The sequence below is a fragment of the Prionailurus bengalensis genome, chromosome A2 (genome assembly GCF_016509475.1).
Source record: "Prionailurus bengalensis isolate Pbe53 chromosome A2, Fcat_Pben_1.1_paternal_pri, whole genome shotgun sequence".
In the NCBI taxonomy this organism is placed as follows: Eukaryota; Metazoa; Chordata; class Mammalia; order Carnivora; family Felidae; genus Prionailurus; species Prionailurus bengalensis.
Genome location: NC_057348.1, coordinates 135,598,514 through 135,621,371, shown reverse-complemented (window position 1 = coordinate 135,621,371; position 22,858 = coordinate 135,598,514). Strand labels below are relative to the sequence as shown.

The window sequence follows — 22,858 nt, the reverse complement described above, 5'->3', positions numbered from 1 at the left end:
AAGTACAAGAAAGGTGATAATGACATTAAGGTCAAAGAATTTTTAAAAAATTGTTAATCTTTTGTAAGTAACTTGTACAAAAATAAATCATATTAATGCTGTGTACAATATGATGCAATATGCAATGTAGAATATACATGATTTGGTTTTGACATTTTTGTATTTCATTGAAGAGGCAGAAAGATGATTCCAAAGGCCTGTGTTCTTCCACAGAAGGGCTCTGTAACTGTAAGAATGTCATTTAGCAGTCTGTGTCTCAGCCTCTTCATTTGAAAATCAGCATGCTGCCATTTGCCACCTACAGATAATCAAGATGATATTCTTCAATGCATTATCAGCTTCTTAAGGGACAGTTATTGGATCCGGATGCTGGTTCGCATGTGGGGAAGTGCTATGTAGGGCTGATGGAACATTGAAAAGCTGAGTTAGAATGGAAATAGACACTTGTTTTATCTGAGATGTGGTTGGTTCCTTCCTTCCTTCCTTCCTTCCCCCCAAAGAGGAAATGGAGACTGAGAGATCTGAAAGGAGGGAAAGGGAGGTGGCTGCGCTTAATTATTAGAGGTTGTCACCCCTGACCCAGCCACTTTTCTGCTTTTCATTCCAGTTTTCTTCTACTTCAAATTGGTTATATCCATTGCCAGGTTTCCTTCCTGTCATTCTATTTACTTGTCAGTTTTACCTCCTTCCAGTATACTCAGATGTTTGTCTTGCAGGAAAGACCTCAGGCAGTGTGGTTGATTTGAGGTGCAAGGCCATGGAGAGCTGGCCCCAAGTTGCTTTAAAGCCACACAGCCAAGTTGCCCTAGTTTAGATTACTCGAATTGATTTTTGAAACAATGAATGAAAACGATTGACCAGTTACTTAGTTGGCCTTAGAGTAGGCCATAACATTGTATCTTATTATTTACATGTGATTTACCTGCTTTGTGTTTGTATACTGAGTGAAATAGGCATTTTCTACCAAAAGTGGGTGGGCATACACGTTAGGTAACGTCATGTGAGGATGCAATATATTCTTGCTGTTTTGACATTTCTAGTAGGGGTGAGAAAATAGAGCATCAAGATAGATGAGTAAGTTTAATATGAGGAAATGCACAAGGCAGGATGTGATTACTTGACTGGTGAAGTTATAGTGCAAACTGTAAGACTGTAGGGAAGGAGAGGTTTCTGGAGTCTGTAGAGTCTGTAAAGACCTATGGAAGTGGGATTTGAGCTAGGTCCTCAAGAAAGATAGGATTCCGATGAATTAGAAGACAAAGGATTGGGAAAAACAAAATTAAAGGTATGCAAATTTTATCAGTAACATTCTTTCCTCCCTATAGAGGGAAACCAGGAGAAATAATCTCAAAGCAAGATGTAATGTCAGAGACTTGAAATAATTTTAGAGCAGGAAAATGTACTTCTCATCATGAAAATCCATATAATTAGCTGAATTCACATTTACTTAATATTGTAAATGTTCTGTGTACCTGGAAAAAGTTGGATTTTTTTTCATGTAACTGATCTAGTCTTCAGATTTTTATTTTCTCCTTGAAATTTCAATATGAATTTCATGGTTTTCCCCTTATTTATGCCTCTTATTCATCCCCAACCCATAAATCTTGCTTACATAAAAAGTTCTAAATGCACCTTATTAATTAATTAGCATTCTGTATTAGACTGGGAAGGAAATTACAATTACATTGTAACTTCAGAGCAAAGTGGAAAAATCAGTTGACCTCAAATTGTTTCTTAAAGTCTTCGTGGAATGACCTAAAAATTTCCTCAGTCTAGTAATCCAGTTACCCTGATGGTCTGTCAAATCAGGACATTTGGAACCTGGGGGAGACTCTAGAGATCACTTAGTACAACATTCTTATTTTACCACTGAGAAAACAGATCCAAACAGATGAAATTAAGTCCTTCTAACCCATTGGCTTTCTGAGGCATCTCACCTCCTTCCCATGTGGTAATTTCATTGATCCACATCCACATGTAGGGTAGGTGGCCCACTAGATTTGAAACTGGAGGAGATGCTCTTGATGTTTGTGGGAAGTGCCAGAGAACATGTCTGGTTTTGTGTTTGGTCACTACATATTCACCGTAACTGGTAAGTTTGGGCAAAGATCTGAAGGGCACATTAAGCCACTGTTGCCTAAAGTCTCTTTTAAATGCTTTTTGGCAACCATCAATGTTCTGGCTCCATTAATTCTGAAAGGATATGGGTAAGGATCTTCTGGCCCTAATTGGCTGTGACTGTTGAAATTCCCTACATAAACCCCAGTATTTTAGAGGTGAGGGTGTGGAGTGGTAGTGAGGGAAACTGGTATTGGCCTATGTTCAGTTCTGGCAATTGAAGAAGACCTTACTCAGCCAGGTTCTATTTTGTCTACTCCCTCCCACTCTCTCTCGGCCTGTATAAGAAAATCTGGAAGAATGCCCTCCCCACGCCCACCCCAGACCTTGTTGAATACTGCTGTGTTGAACAGTAAGAGTTTGGGGTTTTGTCTTCTCTTTTAGCTTATGTATTTATGTCCCAAAGAAGGCCCTCTCTTTGTTCGATGACCAGACTTTGAATTAGTTGAAGCTGCCTATGCCAGATTTTTAAAACTAGGTGTTAAGAAGCACTTTTCCTGGAGTCCTTTTCCTGGCAAACATCAAACATGACAGACAGGGGTGGCCTGTAGAATTGAAATCTAGCTTTTTTTTTTTTTTTTCTTTCTTTCTTTTGAATGCCTTGCTATCACTTAAAAATGAGATCTGGATTTTTCTTTAATTAGGAAAGCAAGTACAGTAATAAAAAAGCTTAGTGTGTGAACATGTCTGCTGTGATTTTTTTTTTTTTTTGGTGGGAGCGTGGGGCTGTCATGTTTTCATGGATTCCCTGATAGAGATTCTAATTTTTTATGTAAGTGGTGGCATTTATGTCTACTCTGTCTTCTATCTTTTTTTGGAAAATTAGGTTATCAAGTTAGTTTGTCTTTTAAATTTTTTTTTTTCAACGTTTATTTATTTTTGGGACAGAGAGAGACCGAGCATGAACGGGGGAGGGGCAGAGAGAGAGGGAGACACAGAATCGGAAACAGGCTCCAGGCTCTGAGCCATCAGCCCAGAGCCCGACGCGGGGCTCGAACTCACGGACCGCGAGATCGTGACCTGGGTGAAGTCGGACGCTTAACCGACTGCGCCACCCAGGCGCCCCAGTTTGTCTTTTAAAATATAAAATCTGTCCAAAAAATGGGAAGCTTGGAGGTGTTCCTGTATCTCCAAACTTATCCAGTTGTACATATTATATATGTACAGCATTTTGTATGTCAATCATGGATCAAAGTGGTTTAAGAAATAAAAGATTCAGAATAATTATTTTGTTCTTAAGCCAAAAAACATTAACAATTTTTCTATATCTAATTACTACGGTACCACACATGCATCAAGTCCGGTAGATGCTACTTCATGTGAAACTTAACAGACTTCTTTCTTGGGATTTTTGCTTTGGGGCTTCTTAAATTTCTAACAGTACTAAGGTGCTTTGAATTTATTTGTAAAATAAAGGACTTCTAATATGATTTCATATACTTTTTTTTTTATTATGCTGTTATACCAGAATAGTGGATGAAAATGTTAAGCCCTGGAGAATGACGATTTGAAAATATTATTAGAATATTCTTGAAGGCCAGGAAGTAATAGCATCTTTAGTGAGGACCCAAGGGTGAGAGGTATGGGGAGAGAGTAGCAGGCAGGCAGACAAACTATGTATTTAAAATAGTGCATCACTTAATACATTGTGATGGGAAACAGATTTTTTTTAACATTCTGTGTAACCTAATCAATGGTTTAGCGAGACCCCTATAGCAGTGATTTTTTACCTTAACGAATTTCTCTTTTAATTGATGGTGACATATTAAAAAAACAGAAGTGTTGGTTGCAGGTCACATGTAATGTTGATGATGATGGAACCAGAGCAAGCTCTCCTGACTCTAATATGAATCAGAATCTTGGCAATGTCTTTCATAATTTATTAGTATTTAAAGTGGAGTGCTTTGCTTGTGAAGCTTCGGGGAAACAAGGACAATAAAATATACAATTAATTAAAATCTTTAGAACAACCAGCAGAAGCATTAATAAAACATTACCCTCTAAAGCACATAAGAATTGCAGCTCACCCTTCCATCTCAGTGGGAAAAGAGTCTTTCATCATAGTCAATAAACTGAGTTTATCGGACTTAGGCTGGTTTAGGATGGTAGATTTTCAAAGCAGTGAGGTTGTTGCCAACAGCCTACTCCTCTCTACATAAAATATCTGGGTGCCCTCAGCCTGGATAGTAACAATTACCACTTTTATTTAGCACTTACTCTGTTTATGTGTTCTTGTTTCATGCTCACAAGAACGTCATAGGGTAGATGTTAGGATTTCTATTCCGTAGATGAGAAGAGATCAGGTAAGATACAGAAATGCCTCACCAAGTGTGGTCCATGGACCGGCAGCCATGGGAACTTGTTACAAAGGCACATTCAAGGCCCTGCTGCAGACCTGTATCAGTCTGTTAACAAGGTCTCCAGGTGATTCTTAGGCACGCTTGCCTTTGAGAACAACTGTGTTTTAAGACCTATGTGACGCCACATGTAGTGGGAGCAGAAATTGAGCCCTAGTATATTAGATTTTACCGTTGACAGGGAATGTCTCTTAAGCTAACTTTCTAAGCAAGGGCGTCCTAGAAATAACACATCCTTTAGGCTTACTGTAGTCTTCTTTTCTCTTCTTCCATCCTGAGCCCCTGCCTTTCCAAATAACTGCTCTAATATATGTGCAAAAAGAAACCATTTTAAGAGAAAGACCCTTTTAAAATCTTTCTTTAGACAACCAGCTAGCTCTGGTCTCTTTGACCTTTATACTATTATTATCTCCTTCTAGAAGGTTTCTTTGAAACTGAGAAGTAGCCAGTTCTGGTTATGCCTGTTCGAAAGCCCGTGGAATCATTTATGGGCTTGCCATGTTTACTTCCGTGTCATCACAAGGATAATGAGGGTGTTAAACTGGTTCCTATTAGTTGATTGATAGAATGGCACTACTTTTCATCTTTAGAGTGTTGTCACCGTGCTGGTAAAGTGTGCAGACAGGCACTTAGTTGTAGTTTTGTCATTTCCTGGTTGAATGATCTAACTTCTCTGACTTGTGGTTTTCTTAACTGAAAAATAGAGATGCTATCTCACAGATTAGATTTGGTTTTTTTGAGAATACTTTGGAAACCTTTGGGTTCTGTGCAAATGTGAAATAATGTTCTGGAATGTTCTGAAGAATGGCTTCTGAGGTTGGGTATTCTGAGGCATTTGGGGATGAACATATGTTCCCCTCCCGCTGATGGTGAGTGGGTTTATCAAATGAGTCCCTGCACAGAAGGGCGCAGTGGACTGTGTGTAGAGGAGCTTGGGCTGTGGATTTGCCCAGACTGGGCTGTGAGCACGCTAGTTGATCCTAAGGCGGCTGCCCTAAGACCTGCCCATGAAACTTGTTGTGAGGAAAGGGGGCAGAGTTGGAGACAAAAGCATTGGGCGTCTGTGGTATAGTAATGGGATTTTAAGAGGTGAGGTTGGATGCAGTTACCAGGGAAGGAACGGAGAAGAGACTGTGGAGCTGAAAGGGTGATGGGTGAGGATGTGTCCCCTGGGCCGTGGTGCTGTTACCTTGTGGTGTAGCTGAATCTGTGGAAGGCTCACGTACTCCAGCCCCACCCTGCCTTTGGAATGGCAAAAAGCTACAAGGTGTTGCTTAACAAAGCGTTTGGTATTCATGCAGCAGGTTCCAGACTCATCTGACCACAGACCCGGTTGACTAAATGTGGGTGGTGGACCAGGCCTCTTCAAAGTACATATGCCTGCCCTGTGAGTGTCTGTAGGTGTTTGGTGGGGAGAGTGGGGTAGCAAAGCCAAGAGCATATTTCTTCTAAAGGGGCTGCTGCAGATTATTGCTCTGTGGGAATGTGGATCCGGGGTTAACTGATCATCTGAATTTTGAAGAGAAGCCAGAGATCTGGATTTTTTGGTGACATCCTCAGGTTTTTGTTTGTTTGTTTGTTTGTTTAGTGCTGGCTGAGTTAAAAACAAAACCCTTTGTGCCCCAAGTTACACACATCTGTAGGCCAGATTTGGCTGTAGGCTGCCAGCTGGTTACCTCTGCTGCAGAGTGTTCTATAAACATGACCTGTTATTATTGGATGTCCCGGAATTTATAATAACCTCCCAGGAGCCTTTACATTGGGGCCCTTCTAGGAATACATTCTCGTGCTTTCTTTGCTACCCCTGCAACTTCTCCTGGACATACACCAGGCCTGTTTTAATAGAAACTCCAGAGACTTTCAGTTGGTGTTACAGTTTGAAGAGGTTTTGAATCCAGGTATGCAGGCAGGCTGGGAAAATAGATTTCCTTCATGAAGAGATTGGGGCCAGTGGCCTTACAGTTTTTACCTTTCCTCCTAAAAGGCCCAAGCATAGATGAGCTGCTACTGAACAGGGCCCCTTGTGCTTCTGGGATTTGCTGAGCCTCTGCGATAAAAACAGTCCATTGCAAACCTTTAAGATGTGTGTATTGTCCTACTAATAGTTTTTTCATTGCTTTTTAAATATTTGTGTTACAGAAAAAAGAGTTTGATGTGGACACCCTCAGTAAATCAGAGCTTCGGATGCTTCTCAGCGTGATGGAGGGGGAGCTGGAGGCCAGAGACCTGGTCATCGAGGCCCTGCGGGTAAGAAGCTCCTAGGGCCGAGTCCCGTTGTTCTATCCTTTTGTTTTTTCAAAGGGCCAGTGGCAAAGCTGCTTCTTCCAGGTTTTGAATCCTGTAGATTTAAAATGTTTCATCTGGTTAAATATGCCCCTCAACCTAAATGCCAACCCCATAATCTTTATAAATCCAAACAATGAAGTCAGATAGTCATTCTAATGGTGGGGACTGAAATTATACTGTTTAGTATGGGGAAGTTGAGACCTAAGCTGTATTGTTTCCTGTGGTTATTTGGTGGTAAGTTTTCAGAAAATTGGAAATTTGATATCTTACGTGTATGTGAGGTGAGGAGGAAAAATTGTGAGAGTCATTTACAAAAGATATTGCTGTTAATTGAGATTTTCCTTTCTTTGTAAATTATAAGTGATTTATTTTCAGAAACTCATGAGTTAAAACTAATATATATCCCTTAAAAACTACATATACCTTCAAATAGTTTTATTACTTGTTCATCTGATCTAGTAATTTCGAAATTTTCAAAACTCATGAAGAGTTATCTTCTGATATGTTACTTAAATACCTCAATAACATTTTGTTGCTTTATAAATAATGTTAAACTTTCTTGATGGACAATTTTATAATTGGTTGTTCTTTATCTTATGCTTGTTTTGGTATGTTAGTCAAACCTAATTTTTATTCTTTTTTCTTTCATATTGAAAAGTAAGTATGTAATCAGGTGTTTCCTGGCTCTTGGTCATTTGGCCAGGATGGCTATATTTATTATACAGGAAGTATGGGTTGGTTTTTTTTTTTTTTTTTCACCAAGGAGTATGTCCTCCAACTTTGTCTTAGGGGTTATTTTAATGTATGGAAGTCTATGGAAAGTTGAATTGTTGCCCCCCTATGGGCATTAATATAGTCGGGTAAAGAAGTAATAATGGTGGATGGTCAGATATAGTGAAGGTGGGAGTGTTAAGGATCCAGTTGTGTGGGGAAGGGGTGACTATAGTTTATTTTCGCAAACTGGAAACCAGTACAGTGAGGATCATCATTATCCCTCAGTCTGATGACAGAGAATGATTACCCCAGAAAAAAATGGGAGTATATTTATACCATCTGCAAGCCAGTAATGAGTTGAAGGTGTTGCTTTTTGAATGACAAGCTTTGCTAAGTAGACTTGTGTGCAGCTTGGCTGTGAGAGGTATTCATCCTGTTCCACGTTGGAAACATTTGCATTGCTTGCCAATGTATATTTTCTTTATAAATGAACTTCGTGGGAGAAATGCTAAGAAATGCTAAGGCAGCACATCGCTAACATGTATTACATTCAGCCCAAGGAGAGAACAAAGGTTACCTGTGAGGGCACTAGTGTAGTCTTTTGAGACCAAATACATAGGAAGGCTCCAGTTCTCCCTTAGGTTATTTTTCTGTCGCTCTCTATTAACCTGTGAAAGACATCAGCTACCGTGGTATTTCTCACTGCTCGCACAAATGTTGAGAGTTTAGCAGAGTCTGTGTTTTTATGTATCACCTTAGCAGCCATATTTACTTCTCTTTTTAACTTAATTGCAATACTTTTAAACATAAGAGTAGAAGTAAAGGCTTGCTAATGATCAGGGCTTGCCAAACAAAGTTTCTCATAGAATCAAGGAATGTTGGAGTTGCAAGGAGCCTTTTGTTACATATTCTAGGTTAGTGGTTTGCATCCCTCCAAACCTAGAGATGTTTTTTTGTTTTGTTTTGTTTTAATTTTTTTAAATGTTTATTTTTGAGAGACAGAGTGTGAGCAGGGGAGGAGCAGAGAGAGAGGGAGACACAGAATAGAAGGAGACTCCAGGCTCCCAACTGTCAGCCCAGAGCCCAACGTGAGGCTCAAACTTAGTGACCGAGAGATCATGACTTTAGCCAAGGTTGGACGCTTAACTGACTGAGCCATCCAGGCACCCCTACCTTTTTAAAATTTTTTTTTTTCAACGTTTATTTATTTTTGGGACAGAGAGAGACAGAGCATGAACGGGGGAGGGGCAGAGAGAGAGGGAGACACAGAATCGGAAACAGGCTCCAGGCTCTGAGCCATCAGCCCAGAGCCCGACGCGGGGCTCGAACTCACAGACCGCGAGACCGTGACCTGGGTGAAGTCGGACGCTTAACCGACTGCGCCACCCAGGCGCCCCCCCCCTACCTTTTTTAAATAAAATGTTTTGTATTACTCTTTCACTATCCTGCAATGAAATACATGGATAAGTGCATATGTAAGTAGGTTATGTTAAAAATAGCCAATACACTCCTCTAATTGTGATATAAAGTAACAGGGACGTAATTTATAACAAATTACAAATTTCAGTCTATAAATACTGAGGCACATGAGTGGCAGGTTAGTACCTACTCACAGCATTGCAATCACTGCAAAAGAATCCTGGCCTAGGTACGCTGCATTGGGATCGGATACAGTAAGTGGATGTGCCATGCATGAGGCGATGTTTTTCTGAAATGGTGAACGACTTGGTAAAGTTCCAAACAAAAGTGCACATTTAAATGGGAGTTGAGTCCCTGGAAAATTCAGTGTTTGTTAAAATGAAATTAAGACAACTTGTTTATACGTAAAAAGGAGTTACTCTTTAGCTCAGGTCGTCCTACTGAACTGAAGGTTCTAATGAAAGGAATGGTTAGAGCGACACGTGAAAGTTCAAGGGGACCCTGGAGACAGTTGTGGGATGTGTGGCGGACCCCTAGCCCTGCCCCCTAAGTGCCTGTCCCTGTGAAAACAAAATGTTCTGCCTATTTCCAAATCATCTCCTAGGGTGCTGCCCCCGTGGAGAAGCCCTAACTGACACAGGTCTCCTTTGTTCATAGATCAAACAAAAAGGAAGCGCAGAGAGATTGCCATTTACCTCAGGTAGAAAACGTGGCATCTGTGAACTTGGTGTGTTTGGAGATTCTGAAAGCTTTTTGTCATTTTTTTAAATTTGAGAATTGTGATTGATTTTAAATAATTATGTTTTTAAGAGTAGATGATCCCATTTTCATATAACTGTCATAGACTCACTGTGGTCATATACTGATTGTTCCGTTAGGCGCATTCACGGGCACTAGTGAAACTGGGGAAATATTTACTTGGGTCCAGATGTGTCATTTAGTTGTCTTTTGCTTTTGGTAGATTATAAATTAGCAACTCACTGAGAAATTGGGAAGGAGAGAGATTGTGAAACTTCTAAATTTCATATTATGAGGTAAACTTATTCCTGAATTAAAACTCAAAAATCTACTCTGTCAGTAATCAGTATGTTCCTATTCAATTGGGAGAGAAGTAAACCTTCTTTTAAAAAATGTCAAAAGTAATAGGGGCACCTGAGTGGCTCAGTCAGTTAAGCATCCAACTTCAGCTCAGGTCATGATCTCGCAGTTCGTGAGTTCAAACCCTGCGTCAGGCTCTGTGCTAACAGCTCAGAGCCTGGAGCCTGCCTCAGATTCTGTGTCTCCCTCTCTCTTTGCCCTTCCCCCACTCACACTCTGTCTGTCTGTCTCTCTCTCAAAGATTAAAAAATTTTTTTTAAATGTCAAAAGTAATAATTCTCTGAAAGTAGGAAATATTTTTAACTTAATATGTAAATTGTGATTTTTTTCAGATATAAAGATTCATACCATGAAATTTGTACCATGAAAAAATTTAGAAATGATTCTGTTTTGAGGCATTCAAATTCTTTAGAATTTTAGAATCTTTCAAAAGATATTTCAGACCCAGCTTTTTTACTTTTTTAATCATGCTCTCCTCATGTTTTTGATTTTCAAGTTATCATAAAAAATTGCATAGATCATCAGATTAATGGCCATAGACTTCTCAGAACAATGCACAAATATGATTTTGGGGAGAAGTTGTTAAAAAATTACAATATATATCTTGGTATTTTTACTGATTTCCTCTTTAAGGTAAAAATATTTCCCAGTAAAAGTCCATGGCTTTATAGCAGATGTGATATTCAAGACATTAATTTTTATTATGGGGGTTATATTTTAAAAAGTGAAATATTGATGGAAAATATGAACTGCTTAACATATATATATGTTGCAGTTGCATAAGAAATATTTTATCAATGATCCCCCCTCATCCACACAAAGTAGGAATAAATCGTTGACTAAATACATATGCCAAATGAAGTCTAGAGGAAAATACCGTGAGGTTTGAGAATGTACTCAAGGAGAAGCAGGTACATATTTCCTGAAACCACGATAGATACAGAGGCTTTTGAATTAAATTTAATTGAATATTAACAATTTGAATCTATAACCTATTAAGAAATCATCTATTTGATGCTAATTGTTTAGTTTGTGGAATCTTCTGGCCTTCACTTATTTTCCCTCTCACTACTAGAATTTTTATCAGTACCTTAATCAAAGGGGAACAAGGGCGAGAAGATGAAAATGCTATAATTTTAATGTTTTTGGAGTCAAAATTGTCTTTTAGCCTACATTTTACAGAGTCCAGCTTGCTGCCATTAGCGTGAGTTTACATGAACAGTACCTCACTGAAACAATGATTTCCTTGGGCAATCAGATCTAGGTTTCTTGTGTGCCTTCTTTTTCCTTTTAGATTGTATAAATGAGAATTAACAGTATTATAGACATGGCATTTCTTCCTGGTAAGCTATAATCACTATAAAGTGACTATATAATACAGATTTTTGAGTATTATTTGCACTGAAACTTTAAAAAATTACCATCTTAACATTTCTTCAGATAAAATGTATTTATAGTGGTTGTATCATAGAGGATATCAAATTGTAGAATTTCCACGTATCAGTGGCTGTAACAAAGTATGGTAGATTGAACACTATTTAATGCCATTCTGGAGGTGAGTAATGTGTGCAGGAGAGGTAGTTCTAAGCCAAGTGATTATTCAACAGCCTGGATCATATCTATCCTACTGCTCCCGTTAGGGAATTAGTCTCATTGGCATGGTTGAAACTGTCAGTGCCATGTGCACATCCCAAAGGGGCAGGAGAGGAAGTTAAGGAAAAACAGCATCATGTGCATTGGTGAGAACTTTTGTGGACACAGCTAGCAGAGTGGGAGACTAGGGAATGGCTCTGGCTGGCTGGCTGGCTCCCTTCTAGTAATATGGAGGAAGGGAGAACTTTGGAAGAAATATTAATAACCTAATGTAGTCCATTGTCTTGGCTTAATGTTATAAAATACCCTGAAGTGTGGTGCAAGAAGATAGATCCTTCCCTTCCTCCTCACTTCAAATATTTGTTGACTACCTATTGTGTACCAGACAGAAAAATGAAAGTTTGAAGTGAATATAAGTGGAGATCTATTATTATGCCAAAGCTGTGTCCATTTAGAAAATTGTATATACTTTTATATACTTAACATTAATTGTTCTGAGTAGTGTCATTTGGGGCCATGTTTTAGTTTCTCCAGACTATGACTATACATGTTCAGATTTTGTCTAGAATGATCCTCCTTTTAAAAACCTGACCTGTTCAGTGCATTCAAAGCTCAATGAAAGAAAAAAAAAAAAAAGAAAAGAAAACGTTTTGAATGGTTTTGCTTTCAAGCAGTTTATCTCACCTGAGCACTAATGACATTTGGAACTGGGTGTTTGTTGTGGTTGTTATAGAGAGAGACTATCTTGTACATTGTGTGCTTTGCTTGCAGCAGCTCTGGTCTGTCTACTCAATAGATGCCAGTAGCACCTCCGCAGGGTGACAGCCAAAAAGGTCCTCCCCTTGGGGTACACAACCACCCCCATTTGGGAAACACTGCTGTAAAGTAATACTGGTCAAGGAAATGCTATTCAAATACATTTCATTATAAGTACAACATCCGTTCATGATAAAAACTCTCAACAAAGTAGGCTTAGAAGGAACATACCTCAAAATACCTTCTATGAAAAACCCATAGCTAAAATTTTATTCAATTATGAAAAAATTGAGAACTTTCCCCCTAAGATTTGCAATAAGACGAGGATGACCACTCCCACCACTTTCATTCAATACAGTACTAGAAGTCCTGGCCACAGCAATCAGATAAGAAAAAGAAAATGTATCCAAATTGGTAAGGAAGAAGTAAAACTTTCACTATTTGCAGATGACATGTTACTACATATAGAAAACCCTAAGATTCCACCAAAAAACTACTAGAACTGATCAATGAATTCAGTAAGGTCACAGGATATAAAATCAGTGTACAGAAATCTGTTGGATTTCTATTCACTAATAATGAAATGGCAGAAAGAGAAATTAAGAAAACAATCCCATTTATAATTGCACTAAAAATAATAAAATGCCCAGGAATACACTTAACTAAGGAGATGAAATACCTGTGCTCTGAAAACTGTAAACCATTGATGAAAACAAATTGAAGACAACACAAAGAAATGGCAAGATGTTTCATGCTCATAGGTTGGAAGAACAAATATTGTTAAAATGTTCGTACTACCCAAGCGATCTACAGATGTAATGCAATACCTAACAATATCAACAGCAGTTTTCACAGAACTAGAAAAAAATAATCCTAAAATTTGTGTGGAACCTCAAAAGATCCTGAATAGCCACAGCAATCTTGAAAAGGAAGAACAAAACTGATGGTATCACAATCCCATATTTCAAGATAGACCACAAAGCTGTAGTAATCAAAACAGTATGGTACTGGGGCACCTCCCTGGCTCAGTCAGAAGAGCATGTGACTCTTGATCTCCAGGTTGTGAGTTTGAGCCCCATGTTGACTATAGAGATTGTTAAAAAAAAAAAAAAAAAAAAAAGGTACTGGCATAAAAATAGAAACATAGATCAATGGAACAGAATAGAAAACCCAGAAATAAACTCACAATTATATGGTCAATTAATCTTCAACAAAAGAGGCAAGAATATACAATGGTAAAAAAGTCTCTTCAAGAAGAGGTATTGGGAAAATTGGACCACTTCCTCACACCATACATAAAAATAAACTCAAAATGGATTAAAGACATGTGAGCCCTGAAACCAAAAAAGAAAAAAAAAATTCCGAGAAGAGAGTATAGGCAGTAATTCCTCTGACATAGGCCATAGCAGCATTTTTCTCTATAGGTCTCCTGAGGCAAGGGAAATAAAAGCAAAAATAAACTATTAGGACTACATAAAAATAAAAAACTTCTGCACAGCAAATTAAACCATTCACAAAACTGAAAGACAACTGGGACGCCTGGATAGTTCTGTCGGTTAAGTGTCTGACTTTGGCTCAGGTCATGATCTCATGGTTTGTGAGTTCAAGCCCTGTGTCAGGCTCGGAGCCTGGAGCCTGCTTCGGATTCTGTGTCTCTGTCTCTCTGTTCCTCCTCCACTTGCTGTCTGTCTGTCCGTTGTCTCTTTCTCCCAAAAATAAACATTAAAAAAAATTTTAAAAACCCTGAAAGACAACCTGTGGAAGATATTTGCAAATAACATATCCAAAAAGAGTATCCAAAATATAGAAAGAACTTCTACAACTCCACACCAAAAAAAACAAAACAAAACAAAAACTATTTAAAAATGGATAGAAGACGTGAATAGACATTTCTCCAATGAAGACACACAGATGGCTAACAGACTCATGAAAAGATGTTCAACATCACTCATCAGGGAAATGCATATCAAAACCACAGTGAGGTATCACCTAATACCTGTGAGAATGACTAAAATCAAAGACACAGGTTTGGTGAGGATATGGAAAAAAAAGCCCTTGTTCACTGTTCAGGGAATACAGACTAGTGCACCCACTATGGAAAACAGTATATAGGTTCCTCGAAAAGTACAGAATAGAACTGTGTTATCCATTAATTTTACTGGGTATTTACCCAAAGAATACAAAAACATTTATTTGAAAATATATATACATATATGTTTATTGCAGTATAATTTACAATAGGCAAATTATAGAAGCAGCCTAAGTGTCTATTGGTAGATGAATGATGTGTGTGTGTGTATACATATATGTATACAATGGAATATTAGTCATAAAAGATGAAATGTTGCCATTTGCAACAACATGAATGAATCTAGAGGATATAATGCTAAGTGAAACCACATGATTTAACTCAGATGTGGAATTAAAAAAAAAAAGAGAGACAAAAAACAAACTTTTAACTATGGAGACCAAACTGACGGTTACCAGAGGAGAGGTGGGTGGGAGGGATGAGTGAAATAGGTTATGGGGATTAAGGAGTGCACTTGTCCTGATGAGGACTGGGCGATGTATGGAAGTATTGAATCACTATATTGTACATCTGCAACTAATGTAACACTATATGTTAGCTATACTGGAATTAAAAAAAAACATACGAATACATGTCATTATGATAACAATGATTTTTCTCTGAACTATTCTCCTTCAAAACTAAAAATTTGAAATGCCCATTTAAAAAATTTCATGAGTCTGAAAACACATCACATTTTATTTAAAATTCCATTATTAGTTTTATATGCAGAAATTAACTGCTTTCCTTCTTAAACGAAAAAACCTAAGTAGTTGTATGGCTCAGTGATGGAATCTTCACATAGAACAAAGGCAATCGCTTTAAATAAAATAAAATCATTAGAATAATGCTACCTGTCTAGTTTTGAAAGCAGCTGCTGGTGTGCTACAGAGTACTGTGAGGCTTTTCCTCATATAACATGTCTGCTAAATTGTGATAAAAGAGTAACATTCTGGTTTCAGCTAAGTAAAACATGCAGCCTTTTGTATTTCAAAATTCTCCTATGATTGCAGGCAATTGATTGACCAAAACATACCCTTTTTGTGCTGTTCATTTTAATTAATGAATGAATTAATTTGCTGAGCAGAGCTGAATTCATGAAAACATAAATTGTTTCCCTTTCTGTCTGCTGAGATAAGGCCTTTGTTCCATATCTAGAGTAAAGGAAGAGGAGTTGACCAGATGTTGTGTTGTTTTTGCATGCAAATCGGTTTTCTTAAAATACAAATAGCTGATGATTGTTGAACAGCATTGTATTTTGTCCAGTAGGACAGACACAGGAGGCATCAATTTTGATTCTTTCAAGAAATTTTATTTTCCCTGATGAATTTACTATTAGTGAAGGAAAAAAAAAGAATGCTAGGCAAAATGGTGCTTTTTTACATATTAAGAAATGAAGGTTGATGGTGCCATGAAAGCAAAGTGTTTATCACTATCGTTTAATAAGTTACTGAAATCACTCAAGCAACATTTTCTTGCTGTTGTTATTAATAAATCATTAGGACATCTATGAGAACAAACTAAAGATAAAGCTTGTCCAGCTCAGCAATGTACCATTTGTTTTATGCTGGGTTTGGGATAGATTCAGAGTTATAAATGGGATGAAAACAGGAATATATATTTATACACTTCAAAGATCATAATTTGGGGGACTGTTCAATTACAATTCCTCTTAAGAATTACTTCCTTGTTATCTGAGAATACAGGGTGTTCCTTTGAGGCATTCTGATAATATTTTAACCCCCTCATCTTAATACTCAGTATAGGCGAAGGTACAGGTCATGTGTTCTTATAATTTCATTTGCCGTGTTTGATTAACTCCATGTCTTGATTAGAAGAGGGAGCGAGGATGTAAAGCAGGACTCAAAATTCTACCTTCTCTATGGTTGTGATTTTTTGGGGAAGAAAGATAAGAGGTTTCAGCCTTCATCTTTCAGTTTTTGGAGTCAAAATGTAAATAGGTATTGAACAAATGGAATAAGAAAGGAAAATCTGTATTGTATAATTGAAATGATAATTTGAGCAGGGTGGGGATCTTTGAGAAGAAGGCAAAGGGGATCCCTGAATCCATTCATTCAAAAGATGTTTATGTCTTTAGACATGTCCTGGGTTTCAAGTGTGGTGAACAAGGAGCATGAATTCTTTCTCTTAGAGTCCAGTGGCAGAGAGTGACATTAAAACAATAAACCAAAACATCTAAGTACAAATTATGATTACTGAAGAAAAGAATGCCATGAGAAGAGAGATTGCACTAGATTGAGTCAGGAAAGTTCTCTCTGAGGAAGTGACACCTCTCTGAGTCTCGGAGGGGTATTACAAATCTGGCTGGAAGAAGACTCTTCTTACAAAGGGAGCAGCACAAAGACCCCAAGAGAGGAAGGAGCTTGGCAATTCATAGGAGCTGCAGGAAGTCAGAGAGCAAGAGAGAGAATTGCACAAGATCAGATACAGAGCTAGGCTGGGGCCAGACCATGCTGAAGGGTGAAGGCCATGATAAGGCCATTGAATCTTAACATGAGGGTAGCCACTGAAGTGTTTAAGCTTGAGAATGCCAGTGATTTGATAGGATTTTCTAAAAGATCATTCTAATAGCACAATTATATTGCATTTTATTTTTTGTATTAAAATTTTAATTTATTAAATGTAAATATTTATTGTAAGTATTTAAAATTTATCACCATTGTCAAGGGAAAGAATTTCAAAGGTCACCCGAGCTGCTAGGCAGGTGAATGTTTGCAGGAGAGCCAGAGTCAAGGCAGACTATCATAGTGGTTGTCTAAGAAATGTATCTCAGATGCTTATAATTATTGCCCTTTAAGAAGGCATGGAAAATGTGCTTGCTCATCACTTTTGTCACTTAGCAGTGAACAGTGTTTTTTTTTTTTCCAAACTGTTAAGATAAGTTGATTATGGTTTTTAATTAAGGTGTTGGGCACCTCAATTGATAGGTAAGTTATGCATGTGAAACTTTTTGAAAGGCAAAATTCTATCTTCAGTTTTACTTTTTCCAATCCAGTTCATCCCAGTTCAGTTTAGATTTGCACGTAAAATGAATTTTATAGTTAAAAGCCCTCTTCTGGCAGACCTTAAGATTTCTATATATTTCTAAAAACATTCTGTTATAAAATCAAATTCTTTTTTAACTTTTTCAAATAGGATTGGGTGGAGAAGCAGAAGATTGCTTCACATAGTGCTAAAAGTGACCTAGCAACAATAGAAAATGTTTTAACAGTGTCTGAATTTGATCTCGAATGCGTCCATTTTGACTTGTCTTTAATTTTTTTTTTTTAAACGTTTATTTTTGAGACAGAGACAGAGTGCAAGCTGGGGAGGGACAGAGAGAGAGAGAGGGAGACACTGAATCCAAAGCAGGCTTCAGGCTCTAAGCTGTCGGCACAGGGCTTGACGTGGGACTTGAACTCACTAACTGCGAGATCATGACCTGAGCAGAAGTTGGCCACTTAACCAGCTGAGCCACCCAAGTGCCCCCATTTTGGCCTGTCTTAAGTGGACCATTGCAGGGCCTATGTTCACATGATTGCCTCCTACAAAAATAAAATACTAGATATGACAGTCTCTTCAACAGCCCTTAATACTTCTCGTGAAACTCTTCTAAGGAAAGCAAACCATGGATCCAGTTCTCTCTTAGTGTCAAGCACTGTACTGTGCACCTCACTCTTAGCAAAGTGGAGTTGCAGCTCCTACGGTCATTTGGTTTTAACGGGTTAAAATATTGCAGAGAGTAAACCCTGGGGAAGCTCCAAACTTATTCATAAAGTTCACAAAACATGATTTTGTATATTGAAGCCTGAGCAGTAATTTTTATGTACAGTAGAGAAGTTCAGATTCCAGGAGTTAGGGGGAAAGGACCAGGCTTGTGCTGACATCTGGGCATTACAGCCATTCTTCCTGTAAGTTGGTTTTTAAATTCCTAGGTAAATGGGTCTGGGTGGATGCTTTAATACCACATCTCTCTGGCCTCAATGCACAGTCATGGATTTGTTTAAATTGTAAGAATTAAATAAGATAGTAGGCTGCAGCACCTAGCCCAGGTCTGGCACAGAGAGTCTTGAAAAACTATTTCTAGTTGAATTTCCATCTTAGTGGAAAGACTTGTCCTTAAACTTTCTCCATCTCTTCACACTTTGAAAGTTATAGGACAGATCTTGGTCACCTGCTTTGTGTCTCATAAAATGGGTGGTGCCTCTTATTCCCCAGGATGGAGCTCTCCTCAAGCGGGAGGGTACCTGATGGAAACTAAGGCAGATCTCTCTGTTACTTTCTCTGGAGAGCAAGCCTAAAGCAGGTAGGAAAGTAAGTGGGTGCTGTGAGTCCTGAGTGCTTGTGAGAGCAACTTGGAGATAGAGAAGTGATTTGTCAGGTTTGGCAAGAGAATGTTTTCTAAAGCAGAACTACTCCCACCCCCCAGGAGGGCTTAGGAATTTGGAAAGCTTCTAAAATGTATTGGGAATTGGATAATAAGTATTATTTTTTAAAGTGACTTTTTAAGTGTGTAGGAATGGCATGATAAACGTATTAGACCTATGAATTATAAATCCTTACTCTTTGGCTTCCTGGTCTATTCCCCCATCTTCTTATTTAGGCGTCATATTCTTGATTATGTTAAATCTTTGATTTTTAGTGGCGTTATTAATTTTGCAGGAATAATTCTGTTTGTAACCACCTCTGTTTGCAGCCACATAAAAGTGAAAAGAGGGAGGTGGTTCCATCTTCATAAACTAAAACAGTTTCTTTTATACGACTGCCTTCCTCCACTTTGTAGAGGGTTAGGCAGTAGACAAACTGAAATCACGAAAAGGGGCAGTTTCATTTGGTGTATGTTGCTCAGGACTGGTGAGGTTTGCTGCTGTTTCCAGTAGGCTGAAGTTGGAGTGGGACACATGGAGATGAAATGAGGCGTAACATTGTGAGGTTTTTATTATGTGCCACTTCACATGTTCTATCTCCTCTCATCTCCGTGAAATCCCGAGATCCGTGATCGTACCCCACTTTACGAATGGACAGACAGACTCAGAATAAGCCATTTTCTGTCTGACTCCTAACCTTGACTCACCATTCCTCTGCTTCAAAGGCAACATTAATGTAACTAGAGCTGGTCGACATTCATGGATTCTTTACTTTAAATGCTGTGAATTCCCAGAACATTCCCCACACACCTGTAATCAATTGCAAATATTAAAAGCTGCACAGAAATTGAAGCTGCAGAGAAATTGTTAGACAGTCTTCAATGTTTAATCATTCATTTGCTGTTCCCTCCCTATTGACTGAAGGTAATTACAAACAGAAGGAAATCCTGCAAGACTTCTCAGATCATATTGAATGGCAATTACGATAATGCAGAAGAGCATCATTGATTTTTTTAATGTTTTCCTCTTGCTAGTTGTCATACCAAGTACAGAAAAATTTGTACTTCTCTGTAATTAGGATATTCTTATCTTCTGGAAGAGGACACACTGGGACATTTGAATGCTGAATGCCCCAAATTTACTCTAAGGAAATGAAGATTTTGGGGTGTCTGGGTGGCTCAGTTCGTTGAGTGTCCAACTCTTGATTTCAGCTCAGGTCATCATCCCAGGGTTGTGGGATCGATCCCCATGTTGGGCTCCGTGCTGGGAGTGGAGCCTGCTTGGGATTCTCTCTCCCTCCCTCCCCCACTTGCTTTCTCTTTCTCTCTCTGTTCCTCTACCCCTCTCCCCTGCTTTCTCTCTCTCTCTCAAAAAAAAAAAAAAAAAAGAAAAAAGGTGAAGATTTATAAAATGGACGAAGATGCAATAGTCAAGGAACTGCCCTTTCTGTCTTTATTTTCCCACATTTTATTCATTATTAAATCTGTCTCTTGTTAAATTTTTTTGACTTTTTTTGATATTTGATCTTTGTTTTCATTTGCATCTGAATATGGCAAGTGGTAAAATGAGTCAGAGAAATTTAGTTTGGTTTTCATGAAAGGCTGTTGTACTGATTTCCTTGAGTTATTTTATTTATTTTATTTTAATTTATTTTATTTTATTTTCAGCAAGAGTTGCATGCTCTACGCACTGAGCCAGCAAGGCACCCCTAAAAAGATTATTTTAAAAATTAAAAAAAAATTTTTTTTAAGCGTTTATTTATTTTTGAGAGAGAGAGGGACAGGGTGTGAGTGGAGGAGGGGCAGAGAGAGATGGGCACAGAATCTGAAGCAGGCTCCAAGCTCTGAGCTGTCAGCACAGAGCCCAACACAGGGCTCAAACTCACAGACTGTGAGATAATGACCTGAACTAAAGTCAGATGCTTAACCAACTGAGCCATTCACGCTGCCCTTTAAAAAGATTATTTTAAGTAGACCTCTAAATAATCCCTAAAAATTAATTTGGAGTTGACAATGATTTTCTATGGATGAGACTCTTTCCATGAATGACTGGAGATAAATCTTTCAAAGACCCTCTGGACGGTGCATTAGACTTCCTCCCGTAGTGTCTTGACAGAATAAGAAGACCACACTGGTGTATTCAGGAGAAACTTTCCATCATCTCTGATTGGCTGTATCAGAGGTTGCACGCATTTTTGTGCCTGTTTGGGGGATGGCAATAAGATGTGTTTGGTGTGGAGAGATGATAGGTAGCACAGTTAACCAGAGAACTTTAGAAACCCTTAATGGGAATTGTTAATCAGTTAAATTCTTAATGAGTTTAAATTTCAAACAGTTGAGGATTGAAATTCACCGTAGGCTCTGAGGTAGGAAAGGATGTGACAAAAACAGTGTTTAAGGGAGATTATGTTAACCACTTTTGAAAGTAGATTGATGGGAAAAGGGAGAGAAGGGATCTGAGGAGGCAATTATAGATGACATTTATTAAAGTACAGGTTCTGTAAAAGTCTGAGTTCTGGGTGATGGCTCTGAATGGAGGTGATCTGCTATTGGGGAGTATTATAAGGACTTGAATAGATGGAGAGGAGATTGTGAACAAAAATAACTCCTCCAGGGTAAGAGCACATTATTTTCTAACTCGTGACAGCAACTGGTAATTTCTAAAGCAATTTCAGTGTCAGGGTATAAACTCTTTTTATTTTGAAAGGATATTGTGTTTAGGCCCCATGTGAATTCATACTTAAATAAGTCAGCATCAGCTGCAGTTCTCCCAATAGCTTTTTAGTGCTAGTCCTTCAACATTCACCCAACAGATATTTATTGAGTACATTCTGTCATGCCGGGTGCTGGTCACCGGGAAGAGACTGTAAGCTAGACAGTCCCTGCACTCATGGGACTTATTCTGTAGGAAAGGGGCTAGCCATGACTAATAAGTCCCATTCGTGATAAGTGTAGCAAAGGACACTAAGAATATGTACCATAACCGATATTTTTCTAAGACCCACCAGGGAGGGCCATGTAAACATAGGACCAAAGTAGGAATACTAATAACTTAGCAAATATTAGCATTTTTAATGTGTTTAATAAAAGGACAATAACTGTGTTTCTCTGGTTTACTCCTTACCTACGGTGTGTCCCTAGATTTTGTGCAGCTACCCCTCCAAAAGTTGTTTCTTTTTGTGTATCTGCTGCTATGCTTTGTCTCCTGCTCTTTCCTTCCATACAGAAGGTGGCCTCATGCATTTCTTGCTTTTCAAAGTGATTGTTAGTCTCCACTATTTACCATTATTGGTTTATTCGAGATTACAAAGCAGTGCTGCTATGTGTACGACTGACTTTATAGAGTTTTTTAAAGCCCCATTTATTACTTATATATATTCTATTTATTAATTACCAACTCTGTAGTGTTCTGCCACAACCTTGATAGGGGTTAGGCAAGTTGAAAACAAAGGTTGTGTTTTTCTTTAACATGAATTCTTTCCCAGGGAGTTCTGTGTTTACTCACAAAAAGAGTGCCCCTGGGAGTATTTTCCCTCTAGGAATATTTGAGTCTTGTGATGAATACTCTAAGGTTCTAACCTGTGGTCCTCTCTTCTAGAGAGGAGAAAAAGGATGCAAAGGTAATGGCGTGCTCCTGCTTTGTCATCTGTTGCTATGCTACTAACCCAGTCCAAGGCTTAATGACTTTAAACAACATCATTCATTTATTTTGCTCACAGATCTGCAATTTAGGCTGGGCTTGGTGGGGACAGCTCACTGCGTGCACTTCATGTGGCAGTGGGGGTTCTACTTCCAAGATGGCTGCTCATGCTGGCTGTCTGCAAGGAGGTCTGCGGGGACTGTGGCCTGGGGCCTTGAGTTCCTCTCCACTTCTTCCACTTGGGCTTCCTTGTCACAAAGTGGCTGGGATCCAGCAGTGAGCATCCTCAGAGACAGGAAATAGAATCTGCCCATTCCTTAAATCTGGATCACAAAGTTACTTGGCATCGTATTCAATCCATCAGCGGTCATAGGGCGAAGATTCAAGGGGAAGAGATAGAGACTTGACCACGTGGAAGGAGTGTCAGAGAATGTGGTGATAAT

The 22,858-nt window shown here is 38.5% G+C and overlaps 1 protein-coding gene across 3 annotated transcripts in view; it reads left to right on the top strand.

Annotated features, from left to right (window-relative positions):
• Positions 1-22,858, top strand: part of CTTNBP2 (cortactin binding protein 2) — a 149,874-nt gene that overhangs the window by 5,478 nt on the left and 121,538 nt on the right. For 2 of the 3 annotated variants that reach the window (XM_043589329.1, XM_043589331.1), the window contains exon 2: positions 6,615-6,722. In XM_043589329.1, the coding sequence (XP_043445264.1) occupies positions 6,615-6,722 (108 nt within the window). Of the gene's footprint in view, positions 1-6,614; positions 6,723-22,858 lie in introns of those variants that run through there. The other variant, XM_043589330.1, reaches the window with a different exon arrangement.